Source organism: Molossus molossus, unplaced genomic scaffold (assembly GCF_014108415.1).
Source record: "Molossus molossus isolate mMolMol1 unplaced genomic scaffold, mMolMol1.p scaffold_m16_p_14, whole genome shotgun sequence".
NCBI classification, from domain to species: domain Eukaryota; kingdom Metazoa; phylum Chordata; class Mammalia; order Chiroptera; family Molossidae; genus Molossus; species Molossus molossus.
The window spans coordinates 7,865,137-7,886,130 of NW_023425349.1; the positions used below are offsets into that span (position 1 = coordinate 7,865,137).

Here is a 20,994-nt window from a genome sequence, read left to right on the forward strand (position 1 = left end):
AAAACAGTCTAATTTATGGGCAGCAATTCTCAGACAAGTGATATTTCACACGCTAAGAAAAAACAGAACCAAACAGAATGGAAGATCCTTTCCAAGGCCCAGAGAAATCCCCACCCATCCACCATCAGTCCCTGAAGCCTGGCCAAGCCCCAACTCCTCACCAGGAATGACTCCCAACAAGGTCGGCCCAGCTCAGGCCCCTCCCTAAGAACCCCTTCCCAACCTCACAGGTGGGGCCCCGAAGATGGAAACCAAGGCTCCCAGGCTGGACTGGCCACCTCATTCTCCTGGGAACTCAGGACCCCAAGATACCAATCTCTGCTGGTTAATCAAACTGAGGCACTGTACCTTCTGGAGGAGAGGTTGGCCAAACCCTGCCGGGTGCAGCGACAGCTGTCAGGAGATGCACAGAGAGAAGCTGAAGAGACAGCGTGTCTGAAAGAGGAGGAGAGCACTGGGCCTGGTTCCCACTGCTCTGTTGTAAATGCCTCTTTCACGTCAGATAGTTACAATTCTAAAAGACCTTGACCAGGGCTATCACCTAAACACCAAGTTCATGCCGAGCCACCAGAAGCCTGGCCCTGGAACACAGGGGCTCACCTGAGTGGGGAAGATGTGAGCCTGGTCGCCATGCATTCCCTCGAGCTCCTGCATCATGTGGCCTTTCCAGGCAGGAGCTCCTCACCGTGTTATGCCTTGGACCCCTTTGGCGGTCTGGTGAGGCCTTGGGGCCCTTTCTCACAGAAATGTTTTTAAATGCGTAAAATAAAATTACACAGGATTACTCAGGAAGCCAATTATATTAATGTACAGTCATGAAATCATTTTTAAAACAATTGGTAATGTGGTAATATATATATTTCTTCATGTAAGGGAATATATATCTATAAATATATATATATAATTGCATTAAATAACAAGATCTATTGGTGGGTCTGAAAACTACCATCATTTCAAAGTAGTTATGAGCATAGGCATTCTGAGCTACCCAGAGCTATTATGTGTTAGAAAAATATCTGTGATTTTTATTGGTGACAAAGTCCCAAATACCGTTAACATTATTATGACTCACTGTCTATATTAGTAATTGAGAGAAATGCTATACTTTAGTTAGAAGTTTGTGAAAATAAAGATGCCATTTTTTTCCTCATTCAAATTCAGAGGTGCCTGGTCTAAAACCCCTGTCCCAGCCCTGGCCGGTTTGGCTCAGCGGTTAGAGCGTCGGCCTGCGGTCCGGAGAGACCCGGGTTCGGTTCCCGCTAAGGGCACGTACTTCTGTTGCAGTTTGTCCCCGGCCCTGGTTGGTCGTGCGGGTGGCAGCCACTCGATGTGTCCCTTCACGTCGATGTTTCTCACTCTCTCTCCCTCCCATTCTATCTGTACAAAAAATGGAAAAATATCCTCGGGTAAGGATTAAAACCCCTGTCCCAGGCCACTGAGGACATGAAGTGAAAAGCCCCTGCTCCCGCAGAGTTTACATTCCAGGGCAGGAATCAGAAAATACACGTGAACAAAGAAGGTAATTTCGGGTAATAAGAAATGTCTAGAAGACATACAATAAAGTGGAACAGAGTATTTTCCAGGGTGGTCAAGGAAGGACTCTCTGCAGATGTGATATCTGAACTGAACCTTAGAAAGGAGTCAACCATAACAAGAAGACTGCTCTTTGCAGAGGGCACAGCAGGCACCAAGGCCCCGAGATGCACATGAGCTCAGGAGCTTTGTGATGGAGGCAGATGGTCGTGGATGGAGGTAGAGAGCGGCAGGCAGCGGACAGACAGGCCGGGGCTGGGCACGGGGCCTCGCAGGCCATGGTGGGGAGTCTGGAGTTGATGTGGTGTATACAAGAGGGTTCTGAGTAGGCGAGTGACACGATCTGATCTGCTTTTGGAGATCACTGTGTGAGAACTGTGTTGGAGAGCCGAAAATACAGGAGCAGTGAGGCCAGTGGGGTAAGCTATGGTGATGCCTAGGACTGCTGGCCATGGGACAGAGGGATGCACTGCAGAGGAGGTCTGGAGGTGGGACAGACAAGAGCTGCTGATGGACTGCATGTGAGGGAAAAGGAGAGAGAGCATGACTTGGGGCCATTATGACTGGGTAGATGTTGACCAACAGGCACACACAGATCACTCACTCCTTCCCTCAACACCCATTCCCTGAGCCAGAAGCAGGACCAGTTCTGCGGATCTGGACTTAAAGATGACACAGGCTGCCCTCCAGGATCCTGCAGTGCAGTAACAAACCTTAGGTTCACCTTCGGGGGTCAAAGAAGACATCACTGAGAGAGCTATTGAGCTGGGTCTTAAAGGATCAATGGGAGCGTTTCAAGGGGCAGAGAACGAGGAGGGCAGTGAAGACACCTGAGATGCCAATGTGCCAGGAGTGCAGGGGAGTAGCTCCCCCTTCTCACTCTCCCCAGCCCCGTGTCCATCCTAGACTAACACGGGTACTGGGGCACAGCGGCAATAAGCCAGGCAGCTTGTTTTAACATACTGACACCAGTCACAGCAATGACATTGTGCCTCACATTCGGCAAATATGGTGAAACTTTTCCTAAGCCCTGAGCTGTGTGCAGTCTGATCATCACTGTCATCCTGACCCTTTAAATGTATTAAGCACTTTGTTTCAAGCTCTGGCGAAGGATTTTTATAGATGAGGAAACGGCACTCAGAGAGAAATTGCCCTGTAACCTGGGGATGATTACACACCAGCAATGACTGTGTTCCCTGCTACACCAGAGGCAATCTAGCCTAAATGTAAGTGAACCAGCTTTTTTAGTTTGGCCACATTAATCTGTACACACCAAAACCCTATTTTTCCACCTTCTGCCTCTCTCACCACACACACACACACACACACACACACACGCACGCATGTACACGCACGCACGCGCACACACACACTCAGGCTGCTAATGCCTCCTCGGAAACTGAAACACTGCAGGAGAAAAAGCAGTTCTCATGATGTAACTTCGCAAGCACGTGGCAGTTGTATCAGAACCACAGAACAATCCCACGTCTCCTGTTTCTGTGTGACAGAGTCTGGTCTGGTGTGTGTGGGCTCCTGAGGAGGGGAAGGAAAACCCCATATGCAAAGTTGGTTTCCTTCCAAACTCAGAATTCTGCTTCAGTGTTTCAGGCTCAGGAAACCAAGAAAATAACATGAGACAGTCTGGTGCAGACCACTGTTGAGAAGGCAGAATAACCACTTTTTCCTAAGCTTACAGAGGTTGTTTCAAAGAAAATACACACATCCAAGAATGTTCAATTACAGGAGTGATCTCTTCCAAATGTTCGGGCAAGGATGGAAATGGACGCCACGCTGGTTCAGAGCCCGTGTCCTCGGCATGGGGCGTGCTGCCCTCCGCAGATGTGGTCGAAGCCTGCGCCACCTTCCTGGGTCTTGAACAGAAGCCATGACAAAGACGAATAGGAAGGAAACAAACCACCCCCCACCCATTTTCGGTCCACTTCAGGAGCAATAAGAGCATGTATGTCCACACATACACACACACTGAGCCACAGACACAGGATCAGATTTTGCATTGCCGAAAGGTTTCCCTCAGGGTCCATCCCGCTGGGGCTGGGGCTGGGGCTGGGGCTGGGGCTGGGGCTGGGGCTGGGGCTGGGGCTGGACCACCCGCCAGCAGCTCAGGAAGGCCAGCCTTGTAAGGGCTGGCACTGCTGCTATCTCTACCTCTTCCTGACCCTCTCTAAGCTAGCCAAACCCTTTCCTGGCAAGCAGCAGTGCCTGGCAACTTGCACAGAGAGGCCTGGCCACGTCAGCATGTCGGACCTGCAATGCCATCGCTCACTGCAGTGTCCACCCACGCCCTCCCCTCCTCCTTCCAAACCATCCCACCAGATGTTCAACATACAACATCTCACCTCCTCACTGAGGGAGAGAGAACGGCTGGGGAGGTACCGCTGTGTCCAAAGGCGCTGTGCCTCCATGGAGGAGAGAAAGCAGCAGTGCTTGGGAGAGAAGGCAGGGGTTAGAGTCAGGGTCTGCAGATACCGTGGGGGATAAGACCGGTGAAACTGAGCAAAGCTCAAGAAAAGGGCCAGGATGGGTATCTTCTTGGGCAAGGAAAGCACCTACACTTATGGAGCTGAGGTAAAGCCGGCACAAACAGGCAGCAATCCACAAATTCGCGGACAAGCACTAATCAAGCCCCCCCACGCCCGCCCCGGCCCACACACTGTGCTGAAGCCCAAGAAGCAGAGAAGAGCAAGGCCCATCTCGTCCTCAGAAAACTAAAGTCCAGCCCTGGCTGGTTTGGCTCAGTGGCTAGAGCATCAGCCCATGGACCAATGAGCTGCAGGTTCGATTCCGGTCAAGGGCATGTACCTTGTTTGCAGTTCGTCTGGCCCTGGTCTGGTCCTACGAGAGGCAACCAGTCAATGTGTCTCTATCACATCAATGTTTCTCTCTGTCTCTCTCTCTCCCTCCCACTCTATCTGATGATAAACAGAAAAGTATCCTTGGGTGAGGAATAAAAAATAAAATTAAAGTCTAGCCTGGGTGCCTAACCATTGCAGGTAAGGGGGGGGGGGGCTTCCTGAATGTACATGTTAAAATTATATAAACTAAAAAAAAAGGCACAAAATAGAAAAGGAAAGTCCCCTCCCCCAGCCCACGGTTACACAGTCCACGTCATGAAGGGCGGCACTTAGCACACATCCATCCCCTTGCGGAGATGTAGGCAGGTACCCAGGCCTATCAGTACATATGAAAATGCATGTTAGAGGCCTTCCTTTTCAACACTGAAGGTAATTTAGTTCTTTTTGACAGCGGTTGATTAAGAAAAACTCCCGATAAAACACTAGGATAAATCACCAACACTTTAAAATAAAGGTGTGGTTTAACAATCCCAGCAACATCAGCATCCATTTGGAAACGGACTCCTGGCTGTGGCAGCACTTGGGGTGCGCCTAGGCCCGGAGGCCTTGTGGGAGCGCGGAGCTCAGCGCGCCCCACCCAGGGCACACAGCCTGCGGCCAGGGCTCCGCAGCGCCACCTGCCACCTGCGAGGCAGCAGAGGGAGCCAGCACCTCTGTGGCTTACAGAGCATGTAAAGCTGGATTTGAATTTTCACCTACCACTTACTTTGTCCCCTTGGCAAGTTTCTCAACTGGCCAAGCCTCACCTTTCTCATCTGTAAAAATGGGGAGAGCCGCTGGCCCCCCGCCACAGACGCTGAAGGAGTCAGGATGGTGCCTGTTGGAAGCGCTGGGGCCGTGTCTCAGTGGATGACAGCTACTGCCAGTGTCAACATGCTCCCCACCTCCGGCCCCCTCCCTGGGGTAGGGCTGGCATGGGCAAGGCTCTCTCAGCACAAGACCACAAGAAACCAATTTCAAGTTAAGGCAACGGGAGGAATATGAGTGAAGAATGTGTATTTCTCATAAAACCAGGAAAGGGTCCTCAAAAGAAATGAATCCTCCAATTGGCCAAATAGTTTTAATTTAAACCCTTTACAAGGAGGCCAGCTAGAGCTTCCCATCCCCCCACACATCTAGTTCCTCTCTAGACCAAAGGTTCCCACGTCCCAGACGAGGCTGAGGAAGCAGGTGGAGGAGAGATCTCCACCTGCGGCCACTGGCTGGTAAGTGAGACCTAGGGACACCTGTGGGAGGGCTTGAAGGGAGCTTCAGGATATGGGGTGACAGGGAGAACGAGGAAATGAGGGTGGGCCCCCCAAACCCGTCAGGATCTGACAGAAGAGCACCATCATGTCAGGGAAAGGCTGGCTCGAAGGGGTGAGAAGTTCCTGACTCCCTCAGGGCCAGATGGGCAGAAAAGGGCAGGTAAGAGACGCAGGCAGGGGTGGGGCTGGGGTTTCTGGGCACGTCTGAGCAGGAGTTAGTGGAGGGCAATATTAAACTGCAAGGGAAAGAGCAGGGCGTCTGACAAAGCAAGCCTCAGGGATGGCAAAGGGCTGTGTGCTGCTTCCCTGGCCCCTGAAGGAATGGTGGCCTCTCTCAGACTGTCCCCGAGGAGGGAAGCCCGCGGGGGCAGGAGGAGCCGACTTCCACCAGAATACCGGCCAGCCAGGCACCTATGACAAGAGCTGGGGCTTAATGAAGTTCTCTATGAGACGCCTTTACTCAGGACGTGTGTGAAACAGAAGCACAAAAACCAGACCATACATCTTACCCAGCAACAGTCTGGTGTCTGATGTGGATTTCTGGACAAACAAGGGGACTATCACGGACTGGAGGAGACCAAGGAGACTCAACACTAAAAGCAGGGAGGGATCTTGGGCTGAATCCTGGGACAAAATAAAAACAGTAAGGGTACACTGGTGACATCTGAAAAAGGTCGGCAGTTCAGTTCACAGGATCGTACCCAAGTTAATTTGATAGCTGGACTATGGTTATGTAAACTGTTAACATGTAAGCTGGGTTAAAGGTATTCGTGACTGTTCTATATAATTTTGCAACTTTTCTGTAAGTCTAAAATTATTTCAAAATAAAAGTTTTAAAATTTACAAAGGTAGCCCACGCCCTTACACCCCACCCCCCAACACACACACTCCACAAGCAGGCCTATAATGAGGGGTGGCCCTTTCCTGTACAAACCATCCTTTGAGGGTTACAGCTCGGGTGTTGAGGTTCAGGTATTCTACACCGGTGACATGTAGGCCAAAACACACACTATCTGTGGTGGACGGAGCATGGGGCCAGGGGATGGTTTACTCTAAGGAGCAGGGGATCCCTCCCTCCCTCCTTGACCCTGCCAAGGGCAGAGCACTTAACTGGCCTGACTGGTAAGGGCCCAGCTCGTTCACTGGGCCACACCCTTCAGGAGCATCACTAAGTGCCAAAAGGTCACAGCCTGTTGGAGGCCCTTTCTCCACACTTGCTGCCGTGGGATCCCTGAAAGGAACAGGGCCCCGCACGGGCTCAGCCTTCTCTGACTCCCACATGCACCCCTAAGTGTGCCTGCCTGGGCCAGAGGAAGGCAAGGGCCCAAGATACAGATCAAGCTTAGGGGATGCGGCTGTGAGCCCATCACCTGCTTCAACCAGCTCTAACCAGAGAGCCCTATGGTGGAGGTGCCAAGCCCTGGCCTGGCTCCAAACGCAGGTGTTTTGATTCTCCTTTGATGCTGTTCCTTCTCTGGTCAGGTACTTCAGAAACCTCGAGATGAGAAGTAGGTAGGCAGAACAGGCCACCGACACTTTGGGGCCCTCCTGACAAATACCACTGACTCCTGACATGGACAGCCTGGCACATCCCACCAAAATTGGAGGAAAGCTGTCTCCAGGGAATAAGGTGGGATGGGCAAGGTCTGTCCGGAGAAGGGCAGGAAACAGTCTGGGCAGCAGCCCGAAAGCCTCTTAGGAATAAAGGGCATGCCCCATGAGCCAAAGTTCAAGGGAAACACCCTCCTAGTTCTACGGTGTCTGCAGGCGTCATCCCACAGTCCACGGAGAATGCTTCAGGAGAGGGGTGGGGGAGGGGCCAAAAGTGTACAGAGAAAATGACTTTTAAAAAAAAATTTTTTTCTTTATTAATTTTTAGAGAGAGAAGGGAGAGGGAGAGATAGAAACATCAACATCAATTTGCCGCCTCCTGCATGCCCCCCACTGGGGACTGGGCCCACACCCTGGGCATGTGCCCTGACCAGGAATCAAACTGGTGACCTCTTGGTAGATGGGTCGATGCTCTACCACTGACCCACACCAGCTGGACCAGAGAAAATGACTTTTCACAGCAAACTATAAAAATAGTTTCAAGACAATAAATTGGGTCCACACATTTGCCTTCCCCTCTTCAAATCTCGTTGAAGTGACCAAAGAAATAGAAAACAAGAGCAAGAAATCTGTTGCAGTGTTAAAATACAAAGAAGGGTGGCATCAACAAACCAGAAATGAAGAATTCCTAGAAAATTTGAAGCAAATGGAATTGGATTGAAGAAAAAGCTAGGAGTGTTAGACATCCGGCCATAAAATCAACGATCTCCTCTATGCAAATAAGTGGCAAAAATGGACTGGTACAAGAGCCTACCACCAACAAAACTGTGTGTGTGTGTGTGTGTGTGTGTGTGTACTTCAAAAGATGTTTAAAAATCATTTGAAGCAAATGATGAAATCTAACTAAAAAACAAAAATGAGGGTTTAAAATCAAAGGAGAGGTATTTCATTTCTCTTAACAAGACAATATTGTAAAGACATCAATTCTCCCCAAGTGATCTATATATAAAATGTAAGCTCATTATAAATCCTAAGGGAATTCATTTTGGAATTCAACAAACTGATTTAAAATTTCATCTGGAAGAAAAATTAAAAAGAGCTAAGAAGTTTTCAAAAAAAAAAGTATAATGAACAGGGACCTGCCCTGCCAGGAAGCCACATCAAAGAGATGAACGGATCAGCAGGACAGGACAGTCCAGAAAACAGGATCAAGTACACATGAGAAATAACAACTGATCAAGATGGCATTTCAAACGGGGGGGAAGATGGATTATTCAATAAATGTTGATGAAAAAAGGGCTTCTGTTGTGAGTGGCACACATAAGCAGCTTGATTGTTCTACGTGCAGAATTAACATTGAGAGATTTCGGGCAGCTGGTGATCGTTGGTCCTGGTGCTTAAAATAATAAATAAATGTTGATGAAACAATTAACTATTCATGTGAGGGAGGATTAGTTTAAAATTTTACCCAATATTATATATAAGAATCATTTTGGTTGTTCTTGTTAATCCTCACCTGAGGATATATTTTCCACTGATTTTTGGAGACAGTGGAATGGAGGAAGGAAGGTGGGAGAGAGAGACACATTGATTAAGTTGCCTTCTGTACACCCCCACCTGGGACCAGGGATTGAGCCTGCAACCCAGGTATATGCCCTTGACCAAGAATCAACCTAAGACCCTTCAGTGCACAGGCTGATGCTCTAGCCACTGAGCCACAAAGGCCAGGGCAAGAATAAATTGTTATTAAAGATTTAAACAAAAAAATCCACATAGAAATACTAATGAAAACACAAATCACCTTTTTACAATCTTGGGGTGAAGAAGTCCTCTCTAGGGTGATACAAAAGCCAGAAAACAAAGGAAACTATTGGCAGAATTTAACTACATTAAAAATTAAAATTTCTGATTAGGAAAAGACATTATAAAAAAGATGAAAGACAATCTACAAAGTGAGGAAAGGGTGTTAGTGATGTTACATGAGAGATGATGCAGTAATACCCTTAATAAAGAATCCACCCCCGGATACCACCCCCCACCCATTCTGGCCAGGTGGCTCTGTTGGAGCATCATCCCCTACACCAAAAGGTGGCAGATTTGATTCCTGGTTAGGACACATACCTAGGTTTTGGGTTCAATCCCCAGTCGGGGGATGTACAGAAGGCAACTGATCAATGTTTCTCATATCAATTTCTCTCTCTCTCTCTCTCTCTCTCTCTCTCTCTCTCTCTCTCTCCCTTCTTCTCCCTCTAAAATCAATAACATCCTCAGGTGAGGATTAAATTTTTTTTAATAAAGAATCCCCCTCCCCCAAGAGCTGTGGCTCAACTCCTGGCAGACATGTGGTCTTGGGCAGGGGCTTGTCCCTGCAAAGAGAAAAGCTAAGAGCAGCACCTTTCACGGATGTGAGGTGTATAATATGAGGATCACATGAAATATTGTGTGTAAAGCACTAAGCCCAGCGTCTGAGCAAAGCAAGGAAATCATCAGACAGGTCACCAGAGAGTACATTCTAGGAAGGCCACTGACTGCACCTCCACCTACAAAAGGCAAGCAAGCACTGGGGACCCACACAGCTGTGCTTCAGGACAGGCAGCCGTGGAGCGTGTCATCCAAGGGGACACTAAGCAGTGGTTTAAAAGGATGAGGTAGATCAATATTTAGATGGAAAAGATGTCCACAAATTCAGGACATATTAACATTCATTCATTCATCGAGTATTTACTGAAAGTCTAGTATGTGTCAGGCACTGGTCCAGGTGCTGGGCATAGAGCAGTGAAGAAAAAGCCAAGTCTCCCAGTATATTCTGGAGTAAACAGACAATAAATAAAAATAAGGCATTCAGTAAACTATATGGTATGCCAGCTGGTGATAGGTGATAGAGAAAAAGCAAAGCAGGAAAAGGGGACAAAGAAAGTGGGGAGGGGGCAGGGTCATAATTTTAAAGGGGGTCTTATTGAGAAAGTGACATTAGGACATGTTTATATTTATGTCTACTGTGAACACACATAAAAGTACAGAAGGATATCCATCCGTTTATATCATTGCTTCTTAAAGGTGTCATTGCACAACACTTTTACTTTCTACTTTTTTGTATACTTCTGTTCGATTTCTGTTAAAATGGTTATGAAAAACTTCTATGAGAAGCACAGCATTTAAAGAGAAAACTGAAAATAAACTTCCACAGACAAGCACTTCAAGGATGGCTCACTCCCAGGTATTACAGACTTGGAAGGTTGGCATCAGATGTCTGGTGCTGTGCTGCCACCTGGTGGCCACTTCTTAACTGATTAATCTTATTTCCAACTGTGAAAAGGAAGAGGCAAGAGACACAACTGTATAAAAACCCTCTTGCCCTGTGGACAGAGACTGGAAAAGAAACAGGCAAACAGTTTGATTTGTGGGGGTGGTATGCTATGGTGGGGTTTAGTTAGTTTAGATTGTCCACCATAATTTTATAATGATGCTTCATTTCTTTATGTGTAACTGCAGTGGAGCAGTCCTCTGGGACAGCCGAATATACTCACTGGAGGGACAGGAGTGGAGTGACAGACAGCTGGGCAGCACAGATCTAACCCAGGTCTTGTGCACATGTGTCCCAAGAAGGCTGGGGGATTCATAAAGCAGAGTGACAGGACCTCAGATCACACGGTGCTTGGAAGGGGAGGGGTCTATTCCCATGGGAGTACCTGGGTGATAAGGTCCCAGAAGTCTGGCTAGAATGAGTAGCCACGCCCCTGCCCTCAGATGATTAATCACTAACTGAGTATGTGCACAGACCACTAAACTAGTGCCTCCTCACCAAAGCCCAGAGGAGACAGGTGTATCCCATGGATGATGAGGAAGCAATGTTGACCACACCGAGGGCTCTGCCTGGAATACTGGTCTCTCCTCCATCCTTCAGGCTTGAGTCAAGTGCCCTCCTCTAGGCACCCTCCCTCCACTTTGCCTGCTGTAGCACTTGTCACTAGACCAAATTGCTTTCTCTGAGCATCTCTCTGCTAAACCAGAAGTCACACCCATCTAATTTACCCTCAGAGACGGGACTTGTAAGTCCAACAGTTCTGGATTTGAATCCTGGCACTGCCACCTACCACCTACATGATGGCTGGCAAGTACCTCTAAGCATCATATTGCCCCTCTGTGAGGTGGGGATATGGGACTGTGCTCACCTCATGTGAGCATTAGCTAAAAGCTCTAGGGGCACTCAGGAGAACCAGCAGGTGCCAGGTACTTGTCCAAGAGATTTATGTCTTAAGTTCCTGAATGGAGGCCACCTCTGTGGAGTGTTGATCACAGCAACTGGCACAGTGTAAGGGTTCAAATGTTATTTTTCCCCCAGTTGCCGGCACGTAGTCTGTTGTGTTCTCAATAAAAATGAATGAACTACCCCACTAGCCTGCTACAGGAAGAAAGGGGCAAGGTCAGAGCAAGACCGCAATGCTTAAGCCACCCCATCAGCAACTCCAGCCATCTGGTTCTGCTGCCAAAAAACAAAGCTCCAGAACTGCACAGAGGGACGTCAAGGAGACGGTACTCCTGCAGTGCTGGGGCGTGGAGAGGAGAGTGGGACAAACACCTGGGGCTAATGCACTGCGCTCAGGTTCAGCCCAGGCAGGGCCCAGGTGGACCCTCCCCAGAGGGGCTTCAGCTACGAATCAGACTTGCCTGAATAATCCCTCCAGCCCAGCTCCCTTCCCAGACTCCCTAAAGACTGACCTTCAACACACCCAACATGTAAAGATCAAGCCTGGTCCTTGCTTTCCATTTACTTCCTCCCCTCCCCCCTACTTCCCATTCCCTTGCATTCCAATCCATTCCTAAGTGGTCAGGGCCATGGCCTCTCAAGGGAGGATCAAGAGAAAAGGTTGAGGAGCCACGCTGGGTATGAGGGAAGGAGGGGGCACTTAAAGGCACCCAACCCACTGAAAACCCCAGGCGCTGCCTGTGGGGGAGCATGTTTTGTAATGAGTGTCAAGTTCCTCTGCCTACCCCTCCCCTAATCAGGCCCTTGGAAGTGGCTTTCCGTCCAGGAAGATGTGTAGGCTGAAACAGGTGCCAAAATGTTGCTGGAGCACCCGGTGGCCATGCCCACTTTGCTGTCTCACATCCAGGGTAAAAGGGCTGGTTCATCTCCTCCTCCCTCCTCCCTGCTCCTTCCCATCTCAGTATCTCTGCTCCGCTTTGTCCTTCAGCTAGAGGACAAATACTTCACTGAGTATTTTCCTTGGGTACATTTAATAGATAATGCTATGTTTTATGTCCTCACATGTTTTACATGTCCTTCTTTTGCAACGAGCAGTGAGCGACATCTCGGCTGGGTATACAGAGGGCTACAGCCCCTCCCTCTGACAGTCTGGAGACACCCATCTACTGCCTTCCAGCTTCCAGGTTTGTACGTGGAAAGACCAGTAACATTCCGATTCTCTTTCTTTTGAAAACAACCTGTTCTTTCTTCCTACAATATTTTACAATTTTTTTTCTCCTTCTTCGAGTTTAGGAACTTTGCTAGAAATATAGGTCTTAAGTGTTGGTCTCAGTGTAAGCTGCGTGAATCCATTTAATTCAAAGAATTAAATCTTTCTTCAATTCAGTGACATTTTCTCGCACTGCTTTTCTATGACTCCTCCCTCTATCCTTTTCCTCCTCCGAAACTCCCATTATTCCCATGCCAGGTCTCCTGGACAAGGTCTCAAGTGCCTCACATTTTTTTTTTAATCCTCACTCGAGGACATTTTTGCATTTATCTTCAGATAGAGTGGGGGTGGGGAGAGAAACATCAACATGAGAGAGACACACCGAGTGGCTGCCACCCACATGACCCCAACCAGGGCCAGGGACAAACTGCAACCGAGGTATATGCCCTTAGTGGGAATATCTCCAGTCCGCAGGCCAACGCTCTAACTGCTGAGCCAAACTGGCCAGGGCAGAGTGCCTCACATTTTAATTCATTATTTCCATTTCTTTTTGTTATTGTTCTGGGTTGTGAAGCATTTCTCCTATTCGACCTTCCAAACCACTCGTTTCAATCCTTCTATTGATTTTTAAATTCAAAAGCCATGCGTTTTAGTTCCAGAAAGCCTCTGGTACACTGGAACCTTGTCCCTTTGGAAGCTCTCGCTATATAAATTAAAGCTCTTATGCATCTTCTCCATCCATCCTGCCTCAAAGGACCCACTGCTCCAAGCGTGCGGCTTGGCTTCCCTCCCTTCGACAGCCAATCCCTGCAAATGTGCTGTCATTTGTCTTTGCTGCTGAAGGATGCAGGTCCTCATACCCTGTTCGAGCCGGGCTGCTCGATCTTCTGCAGCAGTGACGAGCCTGAGGCCCTAGATGACCTCACAGCCTTTGCTCAAGGGGCCCAAACGAAATGAGCTGGCAGGCCGTGACCTTCCTGCTGAGAAGTGGGGAGCAGGTCCTCTGCCTTCCAGCCCCTGGAGACAGGGGAGAGGCAGTGCTCTGCCAGCTGCGCAGACTGGGAGTAATTCTGCCCAGATCCCCTAGGGTGGGTGAGATCGGGCAGCCCCACCAAGGGCACAGGCAGCAAGCAGGCAGCTGCAGACCCTCCTGTGGAACTCAGTTCTAATCAGACTCAATGCACAGACAGTGGAGAGGAACTAGACTGACCCAAGTCAAATCTCAACTCTGCGACTTACGCGCTGTGTGACCTCAGGGAAATTACTTCTCTGGCTCTCAGTTTTCTCATGTGCACTTACCTTTAGGCCAACAGTTGTCACCAGGGTTCTCCTTAGGGGAACCAATCCCACTGAGAAGTGAGTTTTAGGGAACTTGCTTCTTCTAAGCAGTATATGAATTACTTGTACTTCAGTGAATCACGTGATATCAAGGATGACTGGGCCCCTGGCAGGAAGGCATCAGAAGCTTCACCCTCTGCCTCTTTTATGATAATGGGTTGACAGAAGGGTAGGGCTACGAGAAGAATCTGAAAAATATTGTAATATTTCAGCTTTTAACAGTTTTTGACTGCTCCTACCTGAATAGAGCCTCCCACAATTCTTCTTGGCAACACTCCCTGCCTTTTCCCATATTCTTTTATGTTATTTCAGGACCTGAGGGCCATGACTAAAGTTAATGCTGGGAGCCCTGAGAGATTCCCTGTTGCTTCCAGTCTAGTAATATTCACTGAGCACCTGTGTAAGATATTAAGCAAGGCGCTGCATGGGATCCACTAATAAGCAGGACACAACGCCTGCCTTAAAAGAGCCTAGAGTCTAGTCAAGAAGATAAGGCAGGAAGGACAAGGCCTGTCAAAGCAGGATGCAATGCAGAATGTGGCCAGGGCCATGGGAAGAGGTTAAAACACATGTCACGGGTTTAAGAGGGAGAGCTCCAGTGAGCAGGGGAATGCTGAAAAGCATTCTCAGAAGAGGTGCCAAATGGGGAGGGCAGAATCTCAGGGAGCAAGAATCGCAGGGTGGCAGCTGGCTGCCCAGTAAATTGTTGTCTCTCCATATTCCCGCACCCCATCCTCCCACAGCCAAGCATAACCCACACGAAGAGCTGACCCTTTCTGCTGAAGGGTCTCAAGCTAGGACAGCCCAAGTGGGGAGGGGAGCTGAACTGGGGACAGAGGAGGCCTGTGGAGAGGCACATGGACCCTGGCTCAAGAGAAAGGAGGTTGTCCAAGTAACGCCAGTTGTTGGGGGGTCAGATACAGAACATCTGTCTTCTGATCAGTGGGAGCAAAGGGGTGACAGTATGACAGAGTAGTAACTAGAGGTTTTGTACAGGGAGAGGTAGAGAGAGAAAGAAAAGAAAAAGCCCTTGACACAAGAACCACAGAGAAAACCCCAGAGCTTAATCTCTCTCCCCTTCCCACTCTGTTTAAAAATCAGTGGAAAAATATCCTCAGGTGAGGATTAAAAAAAAAAAAAAGTAGAGGGAATCACTCAATTTACATCGATATTCCATATGGTGAAACTTAAGACTTGTTTCCCAAAGCTCAGCAAGGCCACACCAACTATAGTACTACAAGATCTGATTTCAACTTGGTCTTTGACATGTCAAATACTTTTCCCATAGATCAATATTTAATATCATCATTAGCCTACCAGGTAGCAAAGCCTGTCCTAAAGTCACCAAAATTAACTTAAACTTCCTTGGTGACTATTCCCCTTCCCCTGCTTCGAATACACACTACGTTAAGTGTGTGAGGGCTTCTCGCACTGAGAGAAGTACTGACCCCATAGGAGGGTGCATTCTGGCAGCCAAGGCAGCAAGTGCCACCCAGCAAGAAAGGAACTCGGGAGTGCCCAGACACAAACAGCCCTGCCCTCAGGCACATGGCTGTTGGAAAAAAGAGTATGGGGCCAGGAAGGGGGTGCCCAGTACACCCCGAGCAGCGGCAGCCAAGAGGCCACTGGCACAGACTAGCATCCTGCACAGGTGCCTGCAGAGGGCCCCCATCACCGGTTTGTTTTCTCCAAAACCCTCTCTCCACACCCCCACACCTCACTCTCACCTGCCCATGCCCAGGTGTGTGGCTTTAGGACATCCTGCAGTGAGGAGCACTGACTTCAGCTCCCCCAGGTCCATCCTTCAACCTGAATGTTTCTACATCTTGTCCTGGTCCTCCGCTCCCACCTCTGAGAAGAGGCATCTGCCTGAGACCCAGGCCAGTCAGCCCTCCCTTGCAGCCTCAGTGTCTTCCACTCTCTCGGTCCTTTCTTCTTCCTGAGAACATCTTCAGTTCTCCCCAATCTTCAAAACAGCTTCGACCCTTAAACTCCAGGCTGTTTCCCATCAGACGCCAGTGACTTCCTCACCATCACACCATCTTACCATGACCCACTTGGTGACCCCACCTGACCACCAGGAGCTCTACTTGCTGAGGCTAGTGGCCTAAGGCTCTGCCTCTGAGTAGCTTTACCATGGTTCATCAGCTCTGGAAACTCATCTCTCAACCCCTACTAATGACTTCACCCTTCTTTTTCTCTTCCTCTCTCCTTAGTCTCTTTGGCCTCCTCTGTTTTCTTCTGCTCGATCCCTTCCTTTTGTCCTCTAACCTTTCAGAGCTTGCTCTCAGCACCCCCACCCCCACACCGGGCTCCTGGAACCCAAGACCTCAGAGGCCTGGCGCCCTCTTCAGCTTCACTGCCACTTCCCTGTCCCACACTTCATGCTCCGAAACCAATCCCGACACAGAAGCTGATGGAAGTGCTTGAGGCTCACCCCCTCACCCACCAGCTTCCCACAGCCGGGCCTCTGCTCAGCCTGCCCCTTCTGTTACAACCTGGAGCCACCACTCACCAACCTTTGGAGTCTTCGCTGCCAATAGTGGAAAAAAATTTAGCAAGCATCTCTAACATACATATATTTATTTGTAAATTAAATATGTCCTCATGTAGCAACATGTTATGTACATTATAAAACAAATATAAATGATCAAAGAAAGAGATAAAGATGAAATAAGTATGTTAAAATAATTATTTTATTTTATTCATCAACAATACAAAAAAACTTTGTTCTCATTAACAAGTTTTAGTGAGAGCAACGTGATTGATAAGCTTCCTTTTTTCAGTGTTTTAAATAAACTTTTTATGGAAGTGCAACATATGTACAGAAAAGCACACAGGGCAAAGAACTGTCCTAGAGTGAACACACCCCAGCAACCAGCATGCAAACTGAGAGACAGAGCGCCAGGCCCCAGGCCCCACCACGCCCCCTTCTAGCACTGCCTGCCTCCCAAGGTAGCCACTACTGATTCCTAGACGTGGTATGAATGGAATCACACAGTATGCAACTTTTGTGTCTGAATGAGCATTACGTCTGTGAAATTCATCCTTTTTCACTGAATCACTGGTCATGAGTGCTTCCTGGTGACAGTGTGGCATGTGGGAGTTCACCATGTGCATCTTTGTCCATCCTGCCACTGGTGGGCACTCCTGTCCCCAGTCTGGCTGTTACAGATGGTGCTGCTATGCACAGTCTTGAACATACCATTTGGTACACACTCATATGCCTTTCTTGGGTTGACACCTAGGAGTGGAACTGCGGATCCTAAGGCAAATGTGTGTTCAGCTTTGGTAGATGATGCCAGTTCTCCAGATTGGGCTGAACCACCTGACAGCTCTGGTTGCGCTACCTGCCAGCACTTGATATGGTCTTTCTTTTTTTCATTTTAGCCATTCTAGTGGGTAAGATATCACAAAGTAAATATTACAATCTATTTATTTATTTATTCATTCATTCATTCATTCATTCATTCATTCATTTATTATTTTTTGTTCATCCTCACTTGAGGATATTTCTCCATTGATTTTTCTTTTTAATCCTCATCCAAGGATATTTTTCTATTTATCATCAGATACAGTAGGAGGGAGGGAAGCAGAGAGAGAGAGAGAGAGAGAGAAACATTGATGTGAGAGACACATCGACTGGTTGCCTCCTGCACCACCCGACCAGGGCCAGGAAAAAACCACAACCAAGATACACGCCCCTAACCAGAACTGAACCCACGACTCATTGGTCTGCAGGCCGATGCTCTAATTGCTGAGCCAGACCGGCCAGGGCTCCATTAATTTTTTTTTTTTTTTTTTATCATCCTCACCTGAGGACATTTTTCCATTTTTTGTTCAGGTAGAGTGGGAGAGAGAGGAACAGAGAGAGAGAGAGAAACATCGATGTGAATTGATACATCAATTGTGCCTCCTGTACGACCCCAACCAGTGCCAAGGATTGAAACTGCAACCCAGGTGTGTGCTCTTGACTGGGAATCGAATCTGAGACCCTTTGGTCTGCAGGCTGACGTTCTAACCACTGAGCCAAACTGGCCAGGGCTACCTGGGTTGCAGGTCAATCCCTGGCACCAGTCGGGGTGGTACAGGAGGCAACCAATTGATATCTCCCCCCCCCCCCCCCGCGCCTCTCTTTTTCTCTTCCTCTCTATCTAAAAAGTCAATGGAAAATATCCTCAGGTGAGGTTTTTTTTTTTATAAATAAATAATTAATTAATTAAGATGAGGAAAGAAATTAAGTTCCTCTCTTCAGCCCACAAACCTGAGGTGCATCAGAGCAGGAACCCAGGTCTTTTGACTCCAAGAGTGCACCATTTCCACCTGCAGCAAAATACTGCTTGTGGACAAACACCCCGACGAGAGGCTAATGCAGAACATGCTGTGGGCTGTGCTGGTCCCACGCACCACTCATGACAGTCTGAATACATGTAACCCAAATATTAACAGTAAGAGGATGGCTGCTTTTTGTCTAACTCTGTTTCTTATTTTTCTACATTTAACATTTAATAATGAGGAAAGACCTATTTTTAAAAATTGAGATCTAATTTAAATACCATAAAATGTACCCTTTTCTGTAGAACTTGGCAGTTTTTAGCATATTCACTAAGTTGTACAACCATTACCACTAATACCAGAACCTTCTCATCACCCCCAAAAGAAAACCATCAGCACTCACTTCCATTCCCCCATCTCCCTGGAAGCCACTAATCTACCTTCTGTCTTTATGGATTTGATTCTTCTAGACATTCAGAGAAACAGAATCACGCAGTATGTGGCCTTTTAAGTCTGGTGTCTTTAACTTAGAAAGTTTTCCAGGCTCATTTATGTACTTAGTTATTTTTTATGGCTGAATAATACTTCACTATATAGATATACCACCTTTTGCTTATCAAGTAATGGATTTGGGGGCTGTTTCCATTTTGCTATTATGAATAATACTGCTATGAACATGCATGTATATGTTTTTGTATAGATATATGTTTTCAATTATCTTGGGTATATACCTAAGAAAAGAATTGTTAGTCACATGGTAACTCGATGCTTAATTTTTTGAGAACTGCCAAATTGTTTTCTAAAGAATGCACCATTTTACATTCCCACCAGCAATGTGCCACCCTGCAGAATGAAGGTGCCACGCAAACCTCTCCAGGGCAGTTTGAAAAGATGGTGCCCAGAGGCACCGCCATACAAGTGGTCACAGGTATTCTGCATACTACTCAAATCTTTCATCCTCACACCTGTAGAGGTCTTAGGCATGCAGAGTGTGCTCACACACGCGATCTCTGGTTCAAGCAGAAATTCTCTTCCTGCCTTCTTCTATTAATAATGGTTTAATGTTTTATCTTCTTTCCATAATCTTTTCATCTGTATTCTATTAGCTGAATGGTTGCCCTCTTGCTGCCAATCCTTTCCTACTCTGACTTGCCCATTCGTGGCCTTTTACTTTGATTCATCTTTCAGCGGCCAGAGCAGACCTCTTAGTGATTTTTTTCCCAGGAATGGTGCATGGCTATAGCAAAAGCTACACACAGGTGTGTCCTTGCATGAGTGAAATAAATTTCTTTACTGTCAAATGTGAACTGAAACTTGGCTGAGTGTAAATTCCTGGGTCACAACCTTTCTCCCTCAAAACTCAGTGGGTACTGCTCTGCTGCCTTTGGAGCCTATGTGTAGACAAGTCTGAGCCCAGCCTAATATTTTTTTTCTTTGATTTTAAGGTTCCTTTTGTCTGGATGCTTATGGTATCCTCTCTTTAGTCTTGAAATTTTTTTAATAGTTCCCTGGATATTATTTTAAGTGTTAGCTAATTTGCTAGTTTTGCCTGATTGGTGAGAGCCCCCCAGGTCTTCTTCAGTTCAGGAAAATTGAGGATTTCCTCTATGCCATTTGTCTGGTCTCTGATCTGGTCCATCACCCACATCTGAGGTCTCCTGTTGCCTTCCTAACCCTTCTGAGATTGGCCATTGATCCTCTTCTTGATTCCTTGACTCTCTGCAGTGCCACTAATTCCAAGTGCTGCATTATGTGATTTATTTCCTTAGGTTCTTTAAGTCCTCAAGCTCCTTTTTCATCTCAGCCTGTCGATGCATCATCTAATCTTTCAGAGCATCATTAACTTCTCAGAGAGCACAAAGAAGATGATGTCTGAAATTTACTTCAGTTTAGTGAATAAAGGTTTGTAAACATCTCCCCAAAGCTTGCTCTTCCTCTAGATCTTGCATGCCTTGTTTATTTTCCTTATGCTGCTAATCTTCTCCGTGGGTCCTTGCTAATGTCAGTGTTTCTATTTGTTCATTCTTGAGTGAGCACAGATGAGTCCTGGCCTGATATTTAACCAAAAACAGTGTAGACAAATACCCTTAGTTTCCTCTATTTACCCTAATGAGCTCAAGGTTTCCCAGAGAGGACTGTGGGCTAAGGTATGGCATCTGTCACTCATCACCTGTGATCATTCTTTAGCCAACGTCTTCACTTCTCTTGCCTCAGTTTTTTCTTCTATAAAACTGGAAAGTTGAGCTAATCTTTAAATATCCTTTAGCTCTACATACTTATGATACTCTTATACATCATACAGATTTAAAGTTTCATTAGTCTGGAATTAGTTATGAAGAATCTTGCTAAATATATGTCTAAACAAGTAATACCCTATTTCTTAAGGTTTACTATACTTTATTTCAAATTAAGCAAACCATGAATATTAAGCTCAAGAAATAACTTCACTTAACTATATATAAAAAGTGAGTTATAAATAACTCACCAAGAGCTAGCAGAGCACATGCCCCATGGGTATGGAACGTATGCAGTAAGGCAAGAACTATACACAAGCAACTGAGAGTTAGCTTCTCTCCCTTTCAGTTTGCCCCAGTGTCCTGTCGATCCCAGGACATTCAGTCTTGTCTAAACACTGAAAACCGGGCAGAAAGACTGTGATAACTGATCATGTCATAGCTGGGCTGGTCTTTCCACAGCCCACAGACATTACAAGGAATAACACTGATCAAGAGCTTCCTATTGGTGCACACTGTGGCACAC

At 47.2% G+C, this 20,994-nt stretch overlaps 1 protein-coding gene across 2 annotated transcripts in view; it reads right to left on the reverse strand.

The window, feature by feature from the left end:
• The window catches only part of RALGPS1 (Ral GEF with PH domain and SH3 binding motif 1), a 238,776-nt gene that overhangs the window by 204,745 nt on the left and 13,037 nt on the right, over positions 1-20,994 (reverse strand). The window contains exons 1-3 of one of the 2 annotated variants that reach the window (XM_036261938.1): positions 13,921-13,974; positions 3,891-3,977; positions 601-733 (exon numbers count right to left, since the gene is read on the reverse strand). The exons of the other annotated variant lie outside the window; for it this stretch is intronic. Coding sequence (XP_036117831.1) covers positions 601-733; positions 3,891-3,956 — 199 coding nt within the window. The 5' untranslated portion in view covers positions 3,957-3,977; positions 13,921-13,974. Of the gene's footprint in view, positions 1-600; positions 734-3,890; positions 3,978-13,920; positions 13,975-20,994 lie in introns of those variants that run through there. 2 annotated transcript variants of the gene reach the window in all.